The following is a 19,167-nucleotide window of genomic DNA, read 5'->3' on the forward strand; positions in this document are numbered from 1 at the left end:
GAACTCAGTGAGAGACCCCGGTGGAAAGAAGGGGCCATCAAAGAAGGAGGCACTTTCCTCTGAAGGGAGGAGAACTTCCACTTTGCTCATGGCCTTGTCTAAATACTGACGGAGACTGTGGATTCAAAAGGCTTTCACAGCCTTGGTAGCTCACGTCAACAGTTGTGGGTGGGGCTGGTGCTATGGTGCAGGTTAATCATCCTATATGGGCACTGGTTCTAGACTTGGCTGTTCCTCTTCCGATCCAGCTCTCTGCTATGGCCTGGGAGGGCGGTGGAGGATGGCCTAGGTCCTTGGGCTCCTGCGCCCACATTGGGGACCCGGAGGAACCTCCTGGCTTCAGATCAGCTCAGCTCCACCCACTGCGGCCATTTGGGGAGCGAACCATGGACGGAAGACCTCTCTCTCTGTAACTTTGCCTCTTAAATAAATGGATAAAATTTAAAAAAAAAAAAAAAGAGCCTCAGGTGGTCACTGACATCCTACATAGGAGTGTTGTTAAATCAACAACAGGAGTCACTGTGCACTTACTCCTTGTGCAGGACCTCTGTCCTCAGAGTGGGATTATGAGAGTTAACAGGAAAACCAACGCACAAGGATTTACTTCACTTTACCACATTAAGTGAAAGGTGCTTTCTTTCTTTTTTTTTTCTTTCTTTTTTTTTTTTTTTTTGACAGGCAGAGTGGACAGTGAGAGAGAGAGAGGGAAAGGTCTTCCTTTGCCGTTGGTTCACTCTCCAATGGCCGCCGCGGCTGGCGCGCTGTGGTCGGCGCACCGTGCTGATCCGATGGCAGGAGCCAGGTGCTTCTCCTGGTCTCCCATGGGGTGCAGGGCCCAAGCACTTGGGCCATCCTCCACTGCACTCCCGGGCCACAGCAGAGAGCTGGCCTGGAAGAGGGGCAATCGGGACAGAATCCGGTGCCCCAACCGGGACAAGAACCCGGTGTGCCAGCGCCGCAAGGCGGACGATTAGCCTGTTGAGCCACGGTACCGGCTTGAAAGGTGCTTTCTACGCCGCCTAAGCTACAGTTATGTCTAAGTGCTCGCAAAACAGGAACCACTCTTGGGTTCTTCTTCAAAGTTAACTAAGTTTCTCAAACTATCTATCTATCTATCTATATATATATATATATATATATATATATATAAATTAAACCTCAGAAAGGTTTCTTTCTATTGAATTAAAGTGTACCTTTTTTTCCCTTATGAACATAAATCCTCTTGGTGTTCTACTGCACGTCAGGATAACAACAGTTAACAACAACATACTGCATTTTTCTAAATAGCTAGAAGAAAGACTTTGGAATGTTCACACTACAAGAAATCTTGACTGTATGAGTGATGGGTGCTCATTATCCTAATTTGATCATTAAGATGTATGCGTGTATCGAAATATTACATTGTACCCCATAAATATGTACAATTATCGTTTGTCCATAAATACAAATAATCTAATAAAAAAAGAGGAAGTAAAGTGACTACCTCTGTTAACACCCGTATTATGCAGGCGACAGATCTGGCAGGGGTGACAGCACGGGACCCACAGGGTGCCCCTGGAGTAACATGGCGACTACAGTCAGACGGCACGGACTCTGCGGGCCACCACACGGGCCTGGGGTCGCGGTGCCCAAGGACCCGCCTCTGGGAGGCAGAGGGAGCACACCCTGCACCCAGCAGCCTGAGTCCGGCCCAACGGGACCAGCTCCCAAGGACCAAGTTTGTCCTGTGAGGCTTCACCTTTAGTGGGTACACACCCACGGCCATGGGAGAACTCCGCCCGAGGCAGTCAGTCTGGGACCCGTGGCTTCACGCCCCCAGCGCACCTCCACGTCACAGGGGCTCCACGAGCTAGTAAACCAAAGAGCAAACCAAACGCCCAACAGTGGGGTACCCGGCCAGGGCGACACAGACGGGGCCTTCACAGCCCGCGAGCCACACGGACCCCTCTTCTGTACAATGGCCCAGGCTCAGCGACCGTTACAACAGCAGATGGACCAGCGCCAAGGAGACGGACTGCGGGTACAGCCACCGCCTGTGAGGCTGGCATCCCCTGTGGGCGCCGGTTCGTGTCCCCGGTGTTACTTCTGATCCAGCTCCCTGCTAAGGGCCTGGGGGAAGCAGCGGAACCCGAGGGAGCGCCTGGTTCCTCCGGACGTCAGCCTGAGCCCCGGCCAGCAGGGCCACGTGCAGGGGAACCAGCAGAGGAAGACCTCGTCTCTCCTCTGTCATCTTGCCATCTTAAACAGGAAACCTGTGCACTCACTGGTCGCCTGGAGCAGGAAGCAGCAAGGCGACACGGGCGGCCTACCTTCCACTGCGCGTCTGGTGCTGCGGCCCCTTCTGTCCTAACAGAATCGCTGAGCCGCTGAGCCCCTGCGTGGAACAGACCTGAGCAGACGACCGCCGCTGTCAGTCTGCCCACTTTTCTTGACTCCTTTAAGTGTGGGCTTAGAGAAAGGTGAATCCCAAGGACGCTGTCTGGAGTTTGCCTGAGCTGACGGAGGCCAAGGAGAATTCAGAGGCAGTACCACCCACGAGACGGAGCCGTGACAAGGCAAATCGTGCGCCCACGGCCCGGCTGCGGCACCCACGGCACAGCTGCTCTCGGCAGCTACGGCCCCGCCTATGTCTGCCCAGGCTGCTGGCCGTGCCACCTCGCCACACACACAAGCCGGCCTCAAGAGTGCCTAAAGCCACAGGGCGGGAGGTGCCTCGGCCTACCCAGACACCCCGAGCCCCTGGGCCTGGCTGTCCCTGGGCTGACTGTCCCTCGTCCCACCACCGACCTTCCTGTCAGATCCCTATGGAGGGGAACAAAATGACCTGCGCTTTCCTGCCGAGACACTGTGGCCGACACTGCCATTTCTTTGCAATGCAGTAACAAGTGACTTACCAAGAACCCGAAGTCACCGCTACCCTTCTGCGGCCTGGCCTGATGAGAGTGCTGTCACGCCACGCCTCCGCGGGCAGGACCACAGGCCTGAAGGTGCTGACCCTCCCCTAGGGTGCTCGTTCTGGGAGCCCGAAGCCCCCAGTCAAAACCCCGAGCGCATGTGGAGTGCGTCGGCAAGTGCTGGGACACCTCCACAGTGACACGCGAGAGGGAACCCGAGCCCACACCACCACACGTACCCCGACACACCGTACACACACACACCACCATACAGAAACCACACACACCACACCACCACACGTACCCCGACACACCGTACACACACACACCACCATACAGAAACCACACACACCACACCACCACACGTACCCCGACACACCGTACACACACACCACACCACCATACAGAAACCACACACACCACACCACCACACGTACTCCGACACACCGTACACACACACCACACCACCATACAGAAACCACACACACCACACCACCACATGTACCCCAACACACCGTACACACACTGCACACACCACACAGACACTACACACACACCACACCCACAGACCACACCACCACATATACCCCGACACACCGTACACACCCCACACACCACATATACCCCCAACAAACCATACACACACTACACACACCCACACACCACACCACCACATATACCCCCGACAAACCATACACACACACCACACCCACCACATATACCCCCGACAAACCATACACACACCACACACACCCCACAGACACTATACACACACACCACACATACCCCACAAACCATAGACATTACATACACACACCACACCCACCACATACACACCTTCACACACTCACTACATACACCCCACACACACCACATACACCCACACACCACACCCACACACCACACCAGCCACAAACCATACATACACTACACACACACACACCCAGACCACACCCATCACACACACCTGCCACAAACCATACATACGCCATACACACCTTCACCCACACCCACCACACACACATACCCTCACCCATCACATATATACTCTCACCCTCACACACCCACCACATACACACCCTCACCCACCACATACACCCCCCACAAACCATACACAACACACACACACCATATACACCCTCACCCATACCCCCCACAAATCACACACATACACAACACTCAGAAACCACATACATACACCCCACTCATACCTACCCACACCACAAACCATGCACACCACACACCCCCACCCCACACAAGCCCTCACCCACACACACCCATGCACCCCTACACAGATACACCCTCACTCATGCCCGCACCACACACACGTACCCCCCCTCCCCCTCCCCCTCCCCCACACACCACACACACCCTCGTGCCTTGAGCGGGTTTTATTTTTGCCGGCGGGGACGCAGACGGTCTAGACCGCGGGCGGCTCCCTCAGTGCCGAGGCGACTCTCGCCCCGAGGAGGGCTGGGGCATCCTGAACTTCGAGAGGTCCAGGTTGAGGTCCAGGAAGGTGTAGGGGGTGTAGTCGTGGTGCTGGAGGTTCTTGTAGGTGGTGCTGTCGGACGGCTCCGCAGGCGCCAGCGCGGGCTCTGGGAAGGAACGCAGAGAGCATGAGAGGCGGCGGGGGCGCCCCCTGCCTGAGCCCGCGGCGAGGACGCACCGGCTCGCAGGAGAGAAGCTCCCGGAGCAGGTGCCCTCCACAGCGAGCTGTGTCCACCCCAGCAGAGACAGGCACCTCGGCCTTGGCGTCTTCGCCTGGTTCCTCGGCCGGGCTGGGGACGCCTCGGGCACCTGCGGAGGGACTCCGGGCCCCCTGGGCTGGGGACGCCTCGGGCGCCCGCGGAGGGACTCCCGGACCCCCAAGCTGCTCAGCCGCGCCCTGGAAATCTGGCCAACAGCAACAAGCAACGTGCAGGAGGAAACTTCCAGACACAGCAGCCCCGCGGGCCTCCTGGGTCTCTATCAGGTGCACCCTGAGGCTCTTGGTCAGGGGATGGGCAGCCCCGCGGGCCTCCTGGGTCTCTATCAGGTGCACCCTGAGGCTCTCGGTCAGGGGACGGGCAGCCCCGCGGGCCTCCTGGGTCTCCACCAGGCGCGCCCTGGGGCTCTCGGTCAGGGGACGGGCAGCCCCACGGGCCTCCTGGGTCTCCACCAGGCGCGCCCTGGGGCTCTCGGTCAGGGGACGGGCAGCCCCACGGGCCTCCTGGGTCTCCATCAGGTGCACCCTGAGGCTCTCGGTCAGGGGACGGGCAGCCCCGCGGGCCTCCTGGGTCTCCACCAGGCGCGCCCTGGGGCTCTCGGTCAGGGGACGGGCAGCCCCGCGGGCCTCCTGGGTCTCCATCAGGCGCACCCTGAGGCTCTCGGTCAGGGGACGGCTGAGAGGCGCGGCTGACTGCTGTCTGGAGGAAGAAGTTGCTACAGCTTAGGTTCATAGACTAAAAATACTAAGTCAGCTTTAGTCTCTAAATGGGAAAATTAATCAAAACCCACACACCTACACTTCTGCCGATCCTGAGACTGCAGAGTGTGCGGCAGAAACAAAGAATCCTGTTCCCAGCCGTGGCACATGGGCCGCGGGCTCGGAGGAGAGCTGAGGGCAGGCGTGGGGACGCCAGGCCTCGGCCTGCCCGGGTGCGGCACGCGGCTCCACCACCGCGGTGGACGCCCAAGGAGAGCTGAGGGCAGGCGTGGGGATGCCAGGCCTCGGCTTGCCCGGGCGCGGCACGTGGCTCCACCACCGCGGTGGACGCCCAAGCTCCACTTCCTGGTTTCAGCTGAGCTCTACGAAAGCACGAGTTGACAGTTATCCAATCTCAAGCCAAGAACGCATCGCCGCGGTAAGACGAGGAAGGCAGCAGCAGAGAGATGCGGGCTCCAACTCCCGTGGAGAACCAGCCCACGTGGGAGCCCGTGAGCCCGCAGCGTCGGCCCAGCGCAGCCCACCCCACACAGGGGCTGCGCCCTTCAGCCTTCTCCAGCCTCCTAAGGACAAAGAATATTTGGAAAAGCAAGCAAGCGCTCAGGACCGCAGTCTGAGACCCGGACTCTGCGTCTTGTCCGTGGGCGTGGCGTCCACTCCGTCCCGCGGCGACGGCAGACGGGCGCACCAGGACACGCGGCCCGGCTTCTCGGCGTATTAGAGAGGAGGAGAGAGGGCAGGGGAGGAACACGCGGCCCACGGCGGCGGCGAGGCGGCGTCAAGGCCGCGGCCTCCCAGACGAGTGCCGAGGACAAGACAGGACAGGAAGGAAGACGTCCACAAAGCTCGCGACAGCAGCTCGAGCAGCCATGGGCTTTCGGGAAACTCAGAGAAGGGCTCCACGCAGAGCGCGGCTGAGTACACCTGACACTTCCTGCTTCAACTCCTAAACCGCGTTCGCTCAGGCCTGAGCGCTCGAGGCAACCGTGGGGCTGGGTCTGCCCAAAGACCCCGCAGCCAGGGCAGACACTGAGCTGCCACGCTCGCTGGCTCAGCCGGACGCCCTGCAGGTGCAACAGTGGACACTCAGTGCCCCAGAAGTTAAGGGCAGGACGTCAAAACTACACTGTTCAGGGAGCCGTCAAGGGTGCCAAGGGCACACTCCCCAGCTTGGGGCCGGCGCTGTGGCGTAGCAGGCAAGGCCGCTGCCTGCAGTGCCGGCATCCCATGTGGGCGCCAATTCGAGTCCCGGCTACTCCACTTCCGATCCAGCTCTCCACTGTGGCCTGGGAAAGCAATGGAAGTTGGCCCAAGTGCTTGGGCTTCTGCACCCCCGTGGGAGACCTGGAAGAAGCTCCTGGCTTCACATCGGTGCAGCTCTGGCCATTGCAGCCAATTGCGAAGAGAACCAGCACATGGAAGACCCCCCCCCCCCCCCATGTAACTCTTTCAAATAAATAAATAAATCTTAAAAAAAAAAAAAAAAAGAAAGAAAGAAAGAAAGAAGAGATGAGCATAAGGCACTTCAGGCTGGGTGTAAGGCAGTGGATCCACCAGGACAGGCGCGCCGCCCTTCTCCCATCAGCCCTCCTGCCCCGTGGCCCAGGTCATCGCACAGACACGGGAGGGAACTAACTCTGGAGTCCGGCCCCCGGGGACAGGAAAGGCTGTGTACCCTGTGCGGCGTCTTCCCGCGGCGCCAGAGCAGAGGCGGCCTCCGTCACCCCGCCTGCTTCCTCACACACGTCTTCCCCGTCCACGGGAATGGTCTTCATGCTGCCCGGGGGCTCCCGATCTCCCAGGACCTCTCCCGTGGCCGTCACCTGCCCGGCCGTCGGCTGCCCGCCCACACTTTCTTTTCTCATCGGGAGAGACGCGGCCTTCCGGCTGGGTCCCGGCGCTCGCTCCCGATGGCTCTCCTGGGCCCCGGGGGGAGCGGCCTGCAGCTGCCCTCCTGGGCCAGCCTGTGCCGTCGTGGGGGCGGACAGCCCTGGTTCCGCGGGATCGGACGAGACGTCTTTGCCGTCACACGGCTTCTGGCTTCCTCTGTCAGCGTCAGCCGACCGCACTGCTCTCGGCACCTGCTTCCCCGCTGCGTCCCGCCACACGAGCTCGGCACCTGCTTCTGGCTTGCGAGCTGTGGCTTTGGGCTTGGCCTCTCCTGTGTCCTCCCATGGCTTGGCGGGGATCCCGTTCTTCCTGGGTGGGTGGGCGACACCCGTGTGCGGCTCCTGTGCCCGGGCGTTCTCTGTGGAGGCCTGGGCTTTCGGGGGCCTGCCTCTGCCTTTGCTCTTCCCGCGAGGGCGGGCGCCTGGGCGGTCCCCCTCCTCGTCGGACTCAGAGTCGGAGGAGCTGGACGAGGACGAGGACGAGGACGAGCCGTCCGCCACTCTCCGGCCCTCCCGCGTCACCGCTGGGTCTGAGCGCCGCTCTCGGGACGGGAATGGAGCTTTCTGAGGAAACTCTACCAAGGTCTTCCCGGACAGGAGCCCGTGCGCCCCTCCGCCTGTGCGGCCAGCCGATGGGTGAGCCCTGGGCGCAGCGGCCATCTGCCTGGCCGGCAGCTCTGGCCCCTCCTGGGGCTCCACTACATCTAGGAAATGCACAGAGAGCAGCGTTATTTTCCACACTTGACCCGACAACCTCAACTCTGCAGTCGCAGACCCCTGTCACACGGCCACGCCCAGAACGTCCTCGGTGTGACGCCCCGAGCCACGGCGCCCGGGGAAAGCCGGCTGGGGGAGCCCAGCCAGGGTGCCGGCGCTGACGGCTTCCTCTGCGGAAAAGGCTGCCGCCCAGCGCCCACCAGCAGGCATCCCGGCCTGCCCCGCTTCTCACCACGGCAACTTCCCTCAAGACGATGCTTTCGATTCTCAGATTGCACCCAAATCTAAGACAAATTATAATAAAGATGTTTTTGAATGACTATTCAAGTTTCAAAAATGTGTAATCGCTTGAATCCCTTAAAAGACGTATTTCTCAAAAAACAAAACAAAGTTCAGAACCGAACGCCTGTCTGGATGTGGAGCGTGCACCTGCTGTGGTTAGGAGTGGGCACACGCAGCTCAGAGAGCCACCCTGAGAGAGAGAGAGGTCCTTCAAGCCACGTGCATCGCTGGGATTTCCTCAGCCAGGAGACAGGTGTGTCACAGCTCCTCCAAAAACTGCAATTTCATATCACGCACACCAGAGGGAACAGGTTTGAAGCCTAAAAAAATCCCAAAATGAAAGTCTTGTGTTTCAGAGTCCTTGATGGAGGATGGGATTTTGTGTAAGGACATCTTCGTCGTTTTCTCACGAGCACAAAACGCCCTCCGAGCCTCCATCTGAACAGCACCCAGGCTGTGTGTGCTGAGCCGTGGACGGACAGACGAGGGAGACGAGGGGCGGCAAACACACAGGGGCCCCCAGAGAGGAGAGCAGAGGGTGGGCAGGCGGACGCGGGGTGGCCTAACCGCCCCCAGCCCACCGCGGCCACCAGGCACACCCGAGTCTTGGCTCTGCCCAGAGCAGGCACCGATGCGGTAACCAGTGGCTCTCAGAGCTCAGGATGACGCTCCACACGGCACCGGGCTGGAGCTCACACCCACCGCCGACTGCCGTCTCTCCCTAACCATACCTGTACCACTCAGAAATCCCAACCAAACGTGCATGGTGTGCGGCCTTCACCACCTGCCAGCCCACTCACCTTTACTATTTTATTTTCCTTCCACGATGCATTTATTTATTTGAAAGACAGAGTTACAAAGGGAGGCAGAGACAGAGAGCAAGAGAGATCTTCCACCTGCTGGTTCACTCCCCAGATGACCCCAACTGTCAGGGCCGGGCCAGATAGAAGCCAGGAGCTTCTCCTGCGTCTCCCATGTGGGCACAGGGGCCCAAACACTCGGGCCATCAGCAGGGAGCAGGACTGAAAGTGGAGCAGCTGGGACTTGAACCGGTGCCCATACAGGATGCCGGCGCTGCAGGTGGAGGCTTAACTTGCTCTGGTCTTTACGAAGCCACGCGGATGTCATTCAGTCAACAACTTAATGCTGACTGGCAAAACTCCACCAGTGAACGGATTCAAACTCGCCAAAGCCAGAGGGCCTTGTGGTTCTCCAAGAGGGTGCACAGCAATGGACGCTCGCTCTCTCTGCCTCTGCTTCTAACTCTGCCTTTCAAATAAATAATTTTTTTAAAAGGGAGGGGGTGGCTCTTTGGCGTGACCATCTGAAAATCCATTTAGTCGTAACTCATAAATCTACGAAGCAGAATTACGGCCATGAGACGACAGGACGTGAGTGAAGATCTGAACTACTGTGAGCACGCAACAGATGCCAACACGTGGGGCGTGACACAGTTTAGCTAACGCTCCCACAGACGTTCTCGGGCGTGACCGTGGTATCGTGGCTGTTCTAGAAGGGAGTCCTTGTGTTCAGAAACATCCCGCAGCGTCCACACATTGAAAGAGCAGCACACCGAGTAAGTTACTGTGGAATCCAGACCCGAGTGGACGGGTGTAGACGCCACGGGACGACGCCCGAGTGGACGGGGTGTAGACGCCACGGGGACGGCGCCCGAGTGGACGGGTGTAGACGCCACGGGATGGCGGCGCCCGAGTGGACGGGTGTAGACGCCTCGGGGTGGTGCCCGAGTGGACGGGGTGTAGACGCCACGGGGACAGTGCCCGAGTGGACGGGGTGTAGACGCCACGGGACGGCGCCCGAGTGGACGGGGTGTAGACACCACGGGACGGCGCCCGAGTGGACAGGGTGTAGACGCCACGGGATGGCGCCCGAGTGGACGGGGTGTAGACGCCACGGGATGACGGGGTGTAGACGCCACAGGATGGCGCCCAAGTGGATGGGGTGTAGACGCCACGGGGTGGTGCCCAAGTGGACGGGGTGTAGACGCCACGGGATGGTGCCCAAGTGGACGGGGTGTAGACGCCATGGGATGGTGCCCGAGTGGACGGGGTGTAGACGCCATGGGATGGTGCCCGAGTGGACGGGGTGTAGACGCCATGGGATGGTGCCCGAGTGGACGGGGTGTAGACGCCATGGGATGGTGCCCGAGTGGACGGGGTGTAGACGCCATGGGATGGTGCCCGAGTGGACGGGGTGTAGACGCCATGGGATGGTGCCCGAGTGGACGGGGTGTAGACGCCACGGGATGGTGCCCGAGTGGACGGGGTGCAGACGCCACGGGGACGGCGCCCAAGTGGACGGGGTGCAGACGCCACGGGATGGTGCCCAAGTGGACGGGGTGTAGACGCCATGGGATGGTGCCCAAGTGGACGGGGTGTAGACACTTTTAGGTTCTAGTCCCGGCTGCTCCACTTCCCCTCCAGCTCTCTGCTGTGGCCTGGGAAAGCAGCAGAGGATGGCCCAAGTGCTTGGGCCCCTGCACCCGCGTGGGAGACCCGGATGGAATCTGCAGCCCCGGCCGCACTGGCCGCCTGGGGAATGAGGCAGAGGGTGGAAGAGCTCCCTCCCTCTGAAACGTAGGTCCAATCTTTATAAACAGACAGCGGTGGGGCACTAGGAAGCCGCACCCCGGATCTGAGCTCTGGTGCCAGGGGCACTGTGGCGCAGTGGGCTGGGCCGCTGCTTAGGAAACCGCACCCCGGATCTGAGCTCCGGCTCTTCTGCTCTGTACCCACTTCCTGCTGATGCATCCTGGGAGGCCGCAGCCGTACTCAGCACAGTACCCGGGTCCCTGCCACCCACACAGGGGACCTGGACGGAGCTGTGGCCACTGCAGGCGTTCAGGGCGTGATCAGTGGAAGGGAGCTCTTTCCTGCCACTGCTTTGCCTTTCAGACACACACACGCGCACACACACAGGCAGAACAACTGTGAAACAGCTGGAAACAGCCCAGACGTCCTGCATCCGCAGAGGGCGGGAGACGCCTGCTCCCCGCGCCCCTGCACCCCAATCCCGCACCGACTGGGTAAAGCCTGGGACACCAGCCGGCCCCGGGACTGGAGACGGGAGTCGGGCAGGATTCACGGCGGGGCCCTGGCAACGCCGCGCGGCTGTCGGCAATCACCCGCTCCATGTTCTCCCCTGGCGTGTGAGAACAGAGCAGCCAGGCCTGGGCAGGGGACCGCGGCCCACGCCGTTCCTGAGTGGATCCTGGACCCCGTGGGAACGGCGAGCAGGGCTGGCAGGAGCCCCACGACGGCCCCGAGGTCTTACTTTTGGGTGCACCCTGCTTCCTGGGGGTGGGCGGCAGTCCCTTCTCACTCTTCCCGGATTCTGCGGAGAGAGGAACCGTGGCAGCAAATCCTCGGAACACGCGTGCTTCCAGCAGCATCGTCTGGTGGAAGAATGAACACGCGGGGCTGCTCAGCGGGTGCCACTGGGCCGCGCTCACGACACGTGAGGACCACGCAGGAACCGCACACGGAAGAGGGCGTCACACAGTGTCTTTCTTATTTTTAAAGATTTATTTATTATCTGAGCGGCAGACAGAGAGAGAGAGAGAGAGAGAGGTGTGTCTCTCATCCACTGGTTCACTCTGGCCACAATGGCCAGAGCTGGGCTGATCCAAAGCCAGGAGCCAGGAGCTTCTTCCAGGTCTTCCATGCAGGTGCAGGGGCCCAAGGACTTGGCCCATCTTCCACTGCTTCCCCAGGGCACAGCAGAGCTGGATGGGAAGTGGAGCAGCCGGGACTGGAACCTGTGCCCACACGGGATGCCGGCACCGCAGGCGATGGCTTTACCCGCTGCACCACAGCACCGGCCCCCACACGGTGTATTTCCAATGGTTACCACGATTTTCCCAACATACTTGTATGAGCGTTATGGAAATCCTGAAGAAAACGGGGTTCACGAACAATCACTGCCAAGACGCGGTGAGTAACAGCCCCACGGGGACTTCTCCCTCCTGAGCCCACGATACACTGTTTCTGGGGCCGGCGCTGTGGTCCCACATGGGCGCCGGTTCGAGTCCCGGCTGCTCCACTTCTGATCCAGCTCTGCCGTGGCCTGGGAAGGCAGTGGAAGACGGCCACGTCCTTGGGCCGCTGCACCCGCGTGGGAGACCCGGAGGAAGCTCCTGGCTCGCTCGCGATCTCTCTCTCCAATTCCGGCTTCCAAACAGGTCAGCGGCGGCCCGCAGGCACACGCACACTAAGGCGGTGCGGCCACGCGTGTCCGCGGGGCGCGCACACGCAGACTGACCCCGCGGCCCCGGCCACGCCCAGGCCCCCCACGCACTGCATTTCAAACCATCCCGCAGCGAACGCCGCCCCAGCCCGGCCTCCCCTCGCCGCCCCGGCCACACGGGAAGCCAGACGTCGCCGCCCCCGCGGCCGCCCGCCTCACCCTCAGCGCTCCGGCTCGCCCCTGCCGCAGCAGAAGCGCGGCCGCCATGGCGTCTGCACTCTACCAGCCGCGCCACGGACACCGGCGGAGGTCGCCCGGACACGCAGGCGGCCGCTGCGCGCGCACTCCCGCCCGAGTACACGCCCCCTGGGCCGGGCTCACCAATCACAGGCGAGCACGGGGGCGGGGCGGGAAGCGGGCGCCTGCGCTCGTCCCGTCTCAGGAACCCGCCCCCTGGGCCGAACTCACCAACCACAGGCCGCGTGGGGGCGGGACGGACGCCGAGGGACTGCGCGAGCCCGCCAATCAGAGGCAGGAGCGAGAAGGGCGCCGCCCCCAGGCCGGGCCCGGGAGGATGGGGCTCCGTGGGTGCCCTTGTGGGCGCCGAGGAGCCCGGAGCGAGAACTGGGGCTGCCCCTCACGCCTTCCCCCGTCGTCGCGGCCTTGACCCGACATCCTGCCCGGGCGCGCAGCCTCCCAGCTCGTGCCCTGGCGACCTCGCACCCCGTGACGTCAGCGCGTCCACGCTGACGTCAGAGTTGGCGCAGGTCAGCAATGGAAACTTTCATCCCCTCGAATGTTCACAGCGTTCAGTGTGGAGAGCCCCCCAAAAGCCAGCACAGTGGTGGAGCAGGGGTGGATGGTCAGCCTCAGTGCGGGGGCCCACCGCCCCTGGAGGACGGCATCACTGATGGGTGTGCAAGCCCGCCCAGCCCACCGCCCCACCAAGGACAGAACAGCTTCACCAGTGATGGGTGTGCAAGCCCGCCCAGCCCACCGCCCCACCGAGGACAGAACAGCTTCACCACTGTTGGGTGTGCAAGCCCGCCCAGCCCACCGCCCCACCAAGGACAGAACAGAACAGCTTCAGTGATGGGTGTGCAAGCCCGCCCAGCCCACCGCCCCACCAAGGACAGAACAGCTTCACCAGTGATGGGTGTGCAAGCCCGCCCAGCCCACCGCCCCACCAAGGACAGAACAGCTTCACCACTGTTGGGTGTGCAAGCCCGCCCAGCCCACCGCCCCACCAAGGACAGAACAGAACAGCTTCAGTGATGGGTGTGCAAGCCCGCCCAGCCCACCGCCCCACCGAGGACAGAACAGCTTCACCACTGATGGGTGTGCAAGCCCGCCCAGCCCACCGCCCCACCGAGGACGGATCAGAACAGATTCACCAGTGATGGGTGTGCAAGCCCGCCCAGCCCACCGCCCCACCGAGGACAGAACAGAACAGCTTCACCAGTGATGGGTGTGCAAGCCCGCCCAGCCCACCGCCCCACCGAGGACAGAACAGAACAGCTTCACCACTGATGGGTGTAAAGCCCGCCCAGCTCACCGCCCCACCGAGGACAGAACAGCTTCACCACTGATGGGTGTGCAAGCCCGCCCAGCCCACCGCCCCACCGAGGACAGAACAGCTTCACCAGTGATGGGTGTGCAAGCCCGCCCAGCCCACCGCCCCACCGAGGACAGAACAGCTTCACCACTGATGGGTGTGCAAGCCCGCCCAGCCCACCGCCCCACCGAGGACAGAACAGCTTCACCACTGATGGGTGTGCAAGCCCGCCCAGCCCACCGCCCCACCGAGGACGGATCAGAACAGATTCACCAGTGATGGGTGTGCAAGCCCACCCAGCCCACCGCCCCACCAAGGACGCATCAGAACAGCTTCACCAGTGATGGGTGTGCAAGCCCGCCCAGCCCACCGCCCCACCAAGGATGGACTCAGAACCACCAGGAAGCAGAAAGCGAGGCATTTACTGTGGCTAGGGCTGGGGAGCAGTGCCCGCAGGTGGAAGCAGACTGGAGCCTTCCGCCCCTGCCCCTCCCTGGGAGCCACAGCCTGGACCCCATGTGCTAGGCCCAGGGCAGGGTGGTGGAGGGGTGCTGGTGGGGGGAGGGGAGGCAGGTCTCACATCGTGGCATCCTCCAGGCTCTGGGAGCTGAGCCGTTGGTCCAGGTTCAGAGCTGCTGAGTTACGACGATGGCAAAGCCAGCTTGGCCGTGGACCTGCTTTGGCCTGAGACACTTCGTGGCCGCGCCGGGCTCAGCCAAGCCTGTCAGGGAAATACAGCACCGGGTGGCGTCCCACAGCTCCCGCCTCGCCTTTCCGCACCACTCGGTGCCGTCTTCGTTTTATACCTGGATTAAGCCGGTCTACGAGTCCTCGGACGCCCTGGGCACTCTGATCAGAACCTCGTACTGGCTCCCCCAGGATGGGCCGTGGTCCTGACGGCCCGCTGCACCAGGGCACACGGCCCCGTCCAGTTGGATGAGCACCAGCCACAACTTTCCCCTCCAGACAGCGGCCTGTGGAGCCGTGGCTGTTACACCCAGCACAGAGTTAGGCCCTCCCACAGGCTTGGAGAGACGAGGGGGAGCTCACTGTGTCCGGGGAGAGAGAAGGAGCAAAGGCCGGCGGGGAGCTTGCTGGGAAGTCACGAGTTCTTGCAGGTCTCCTCCCCCAGGTGTCTTGTCTTGGTACAGAGCCAGCACGCAGCTTGTTCCAGCTGACCGTGGCCCCATCCCAGAGGGAGGGGACCCACCTGTGCCTGTGGCCACCTGGCCACACACGTGCTGAACACGTCACCATGCAACACAGGGGTCTGCATCTCCACATCCCGTCTGTATGTTTGGGGTTCGTCTTAATTCAGTCATTTCTTCAGAGCCATCTAAGTTAATAACGTCACGGCGGAGACTCTGAGTGCAACTAAAAGTCTCATTACAAGACGCGTATTCACCTGGCCTTGGAGATGTGAAGAGAGGGAAAGTATTCCCTCTGGGGCCGGTGCTGCGGCTCACTTGGTTAATCCTCCGCCTGTGGCACCGGCATCCCATGTGGGCACCGGGTTCTAGTCCTGGTTGCTCCTCTTCCAGGCCAGCTCTCTGCTGTGGCCCGGGAAGGCAGTGGAGGATGGCCCAAGTGCTTGGGCCCTGCACCTGCATGGGAGACCAGGAGGGAGCACCTGGCTCCTGGCTTCGGATCGGCATAGTTCTGGCCTTAGCAGCCATTTGGGGGGTGAACCAATGGAAAGAAGACCTTTCTCTCTGTCTCTCACTGTCTAACTCTGCCTATCAAAAAAAAAAACAAAAAACAAAAAACAAAAAACCAACAACAACAACAACAAAAACACAACAGTATTCCCTCTAAAGAGAACACACGATCCTATAAAAACTCCTTGAGCAGTGGTGCCTTCAGGGGAAGCAGCCGCTTCCAACCCCAGGGCAGAGACAGCATAAGTCGTTCAATCAGAACCACGCTGAGATCTTACAAGCAATTACATCACATCTTAGAGCATGGGTTCGAGTCCCGGCTGCTCCTCTTCCGATCCAGCTCCCAGCTAATGCCTGGGAGAGCAGCAAAGGATGGGCCCAAGTGCTTGGGCCCCGTACCCATGTGGGCAACCCAGACGGAGCTCCAGGCTCCTGGCTTCAGCTTGGTCCGGCCCTGGCTCTTGCAACCATTTGGGAAGTGAACCAGCAGATGGAACAGTCTTCCTTTTCTCTCTCTTGTTCTCACTCTAACTCCGCCTTTCAGATCTATACATTATTATTATTATTTTTTAAAAATAGGACATCAAGGTTGGTCCTTAAAGTCCAGGTGTTCCCAGCCCGGCTTGTGTTTCCTTGGTTTGTTGCGAGGTCCCGCCCCCTGTGGGCCAGGTCAGCGTGGGTGTCCCGGCCGGCTTAGGCCACGGCAGGACTCAAGTTCACAGTCAGAGCAGCCCAAAGGTAGAGGTGCCCAGAATGCCCAGGAGCTGACAAGTGAGTAAACAAACGTGGCCCATTCGTCCAACGGGAGCAATGAGGCAGCCCGCGCTCCCCGCTCCGCTCTGAAAGAAGCCGGCCACAAACACCAAGCCTGGATGACCCCGCTTAGATGAGGCCTCCTTTCGTGGTGAAGCCAATGCGGAGACTGCCAAAACCCAAATGGAGAGCTTGTGTCGATCCCAACACAAACATAAACAAAGCCAGGAGGCTGTGGGGGAAGGGCTCTTAGGCACAGGTGCCGACAGCCACCATCGCACACTCTGCCGGAGACACAGCCGGGGCTACCGCAACACACAGACAGATCCTCTGCACCTGCGCTGGGCCAGGCTGAAGCCAGGAACCTGGAACCCCATCCGGGTCTCCCACGTGGGTGCTGGGGCCAAATGCACCAGTTCAGCCTCCTAGAGTCACAAATCCATCGTGATAATGGAGGGAAACAAAGCCTCCTGTTACCTTTCACACATCTTGCATTTTGTCTCTCGTGTTTATTTATTTATTTTTTACAGGCAGAATGGCTAGTGAGAGAGAGACAGAAAGGTCTTCCTTTGCCGTTGGTTCACCCTCCAATGGCCGCTGCGGCTGGCGCACCACGCTGATCCGAAGGCAGGAGCCAGGTGCTTCTCCTGGTCTCCCATGCAGGTGCAGGGCCCAAGCACTTGGGCCATCCTCCACTGCAGTCCCTGGCCACAGCAGAGAGTTGGCCTCGAAGAGGGGCAACTGGGACAGAATCCGGTGCCCCGACTGGGACTAGAACCTGGGGTGCGGCACCGCAAGGCGGAGGATTAGCTTAGTGAGCCACATTGCCGGCCTAGTGAGCTGCGGTGCCAGCTGGCTCATGTTTAAATGTATATACTCGGGCTGGCGCCGTGGCGCAGTAGGTTATTCCTCCACCTGGCACCGGCATCCCATATGGGCACCGGTTCAAGTCTCGGTTGCCCCTCTGCCACGTCCACAGCTGTGATACCCGCGTGGCAAAATGTTGCTGCGTCGGAGGTCTAAGGCTGCAGGGTTTTGGGGTGAGCGCTCTGTGGAGTTTAGCCTCAGGCGATTCCTGTGCAGTCTACGGTTGTAATGACCCCCGACTCACCTTAGGGAAGCCGAAGACTGTCCTTGCTAATTTTTGGGGACACCGTGTCTCTGCTCTGCTGATGATCTCATTATGCATTATCTACCAGCTGTGTTTACACTTTACTACTTACCCTCATAATTCTCAGAAACTAAAAAATCAAGAAAAAGAAGTTTCCTGTAAGCCAGGAATGCAAGTCAAAACATATCATTAGGTTCCCATTGTAGTAACAGAAAAATGTTAAGGTTACTCAGAGGTTATCTCCAGGTACCTAGAGGGCAAGCAAAACCTTGGACAGTTATTCCCCTAAACAGTTCAAAAAACGAAAACTAAGCCAAAGGTCAATTCTCATCCTCAGTAAACGAAACTAAGCCAAAGGTCAATTCTCATCCTCCGTAAATTGTCTAAAAACAGTGTCCCCACTATGTTCCTCATAAAACCACTCATATGACATCATTGTTTTAACTCATTTTGTCAACCTTTGTGATAAAAGTTTTACATTTGCCTGCAGCATTGTTCTTTACTATATAAACCCAAGCCTTACTACAATAAATCGCAGCAGTAACATATGCATAACGTGTGTGTCTGTCTGTCATTTCCCCGCCGATTTCTGACTCTCCTGGCTCTTCGTCCCCTCGTTCTCCCTCGGTCTGAGACTCCGCGAGAGCCGGTCCGCGGCACCCCTCTTCCGATCCAGCTCTCTGCTGTGGCCTGGGAAAGCAGCAGAAGATGGCCCAAGTGCTTGGGCCCTGCACCCGCGTGGGAGACTGTCGCTGTGGATTCGTTCTGAAAGGAGGAGCATGGTGGGGGCAAGAGGCGTGGAGTCACCACACAGACCCCGGGAGTCGGGTGAAAACGGGCCAGAGGCGAGCAGCCCACAGACTCGTTTATTTCAGTTGGTACAGCAGCTCGTATAGCCAAGGCAGCCAATCCGGTCAAGGGGCGCTTCATGCCCTAACCAGGTGGGTTTTGAAGCCATTCCTGAGTAACTGAGCTGGCTTGCCAGCAGCCATCTGGCATGGCCTTCTCACTCCACCACAGGAGACCAGGAAGAAGCTCCTGGCTCCTGGCTTTGGATCAGTGCAGCTCTGGCCATTGTGGCCATTTGGGGAGTGAACCAGCGGATGGAAGACCTCCCTCTCTCTCTGTGTCTCTGCCTCTCACTGTCTGTAACTCTACCTCCCAAGTTAAAAAAAAATGTATATACTCTATGGGCTTAGGATGGGAGTAAACCTACTTAGGTGAAAACGTTAATTCAGGCCAGCACCGTGGCTTAACAGGCTAATCCTCCGCCTTGCGGCGCCGGCACACCGGGTTCTAGTCCCGGTTGGGGCGCCGGATTCTGTCCCGGTTGCCCCTCTTCCAGGCCAGCTCTCTGCTGTGGCCCGGGAGTGCAGTGGAGGATGGCCCAAGTCCTTGGGCCCTGCACCCGCATGGGAGACCAGGAGAAGCACCTGGCTCTTGCCATCGGATCAGCGCGGTGCGCCGGCCGCAGCGGCCATTGGAGGGTGAACCAACGGCAAAGGAAGACCTTTCTCTCTGTCTCTCTCACTATCCACTCTGCCTGTCACAAACAAACAAACAAACAAATGTTAGTTCAGCCCCTGCCGGGAACGGAGCTCAGGACACCTCTCATCTGTCGGCAGCGCTGACCTGGCGTGCACTCGGCCTGTGGAGTCAGCAATATTTACACCA

General features: G+C 60.0%; 1 protein-coding gene across 2 annotated transcripts; it reads right to left on the minus strand.

The window, feature by feature from the left end:
- Positions 1–4,272: 4,272 nt before the first annotated feature.
- On the minus strand, positions 4,273–12,761 carry NDUFV3 (NADH:ubiquinone oxidoreductase subunit V3). 2 transcript variants are annotated; one of them, XM_062204738.1, is made up of 4 exons: positions 12,636–12,761; positions 11,505–11,625; positions 6,998–7,915; positions 4,273–4,492 (listed from the first exon to the last, which is right to left on the minus strand). In XM_062204738.1, exons 1-4 carry the CDS (start codon positions 12,681–12,683, stop codon positions 4,335–4,337), a joined length of 1,245 nt encoding a protein of 414 aa, XP_062060722.1. In that variant the 5' UTR covers positions 12,684–12,761; the 3' UTR covers positions 4,273–4,334. The 2 variants fall into 2 exon arrangements, with proteins under 2 accessions (XP_062060722.1, XP_062060729.1); XM_062204745.1 differs by lacking the exon at positions 6,998–7,915 and having other exon boundaries at positions 12,636–12,747.
- Positions 12,762–19,167: the final 6,406 nt, after the last annotated feature.

This window comes from Lepus europaeus, chromosome 2 (assembly GCF_033115175.1).
Source record: "Lepus europaeus isolate LE1 chromosome 2, mLepTim1.pri, whole genome shotgun sequence".
In the NCBI taxonomy this organism is placed as follows: domain Eukaryota; kingdom Metazoa; phylum Chordata; class Mammalia; order Lagomorpha; family Leporidae; genus Lepus; species Lepus europaeus.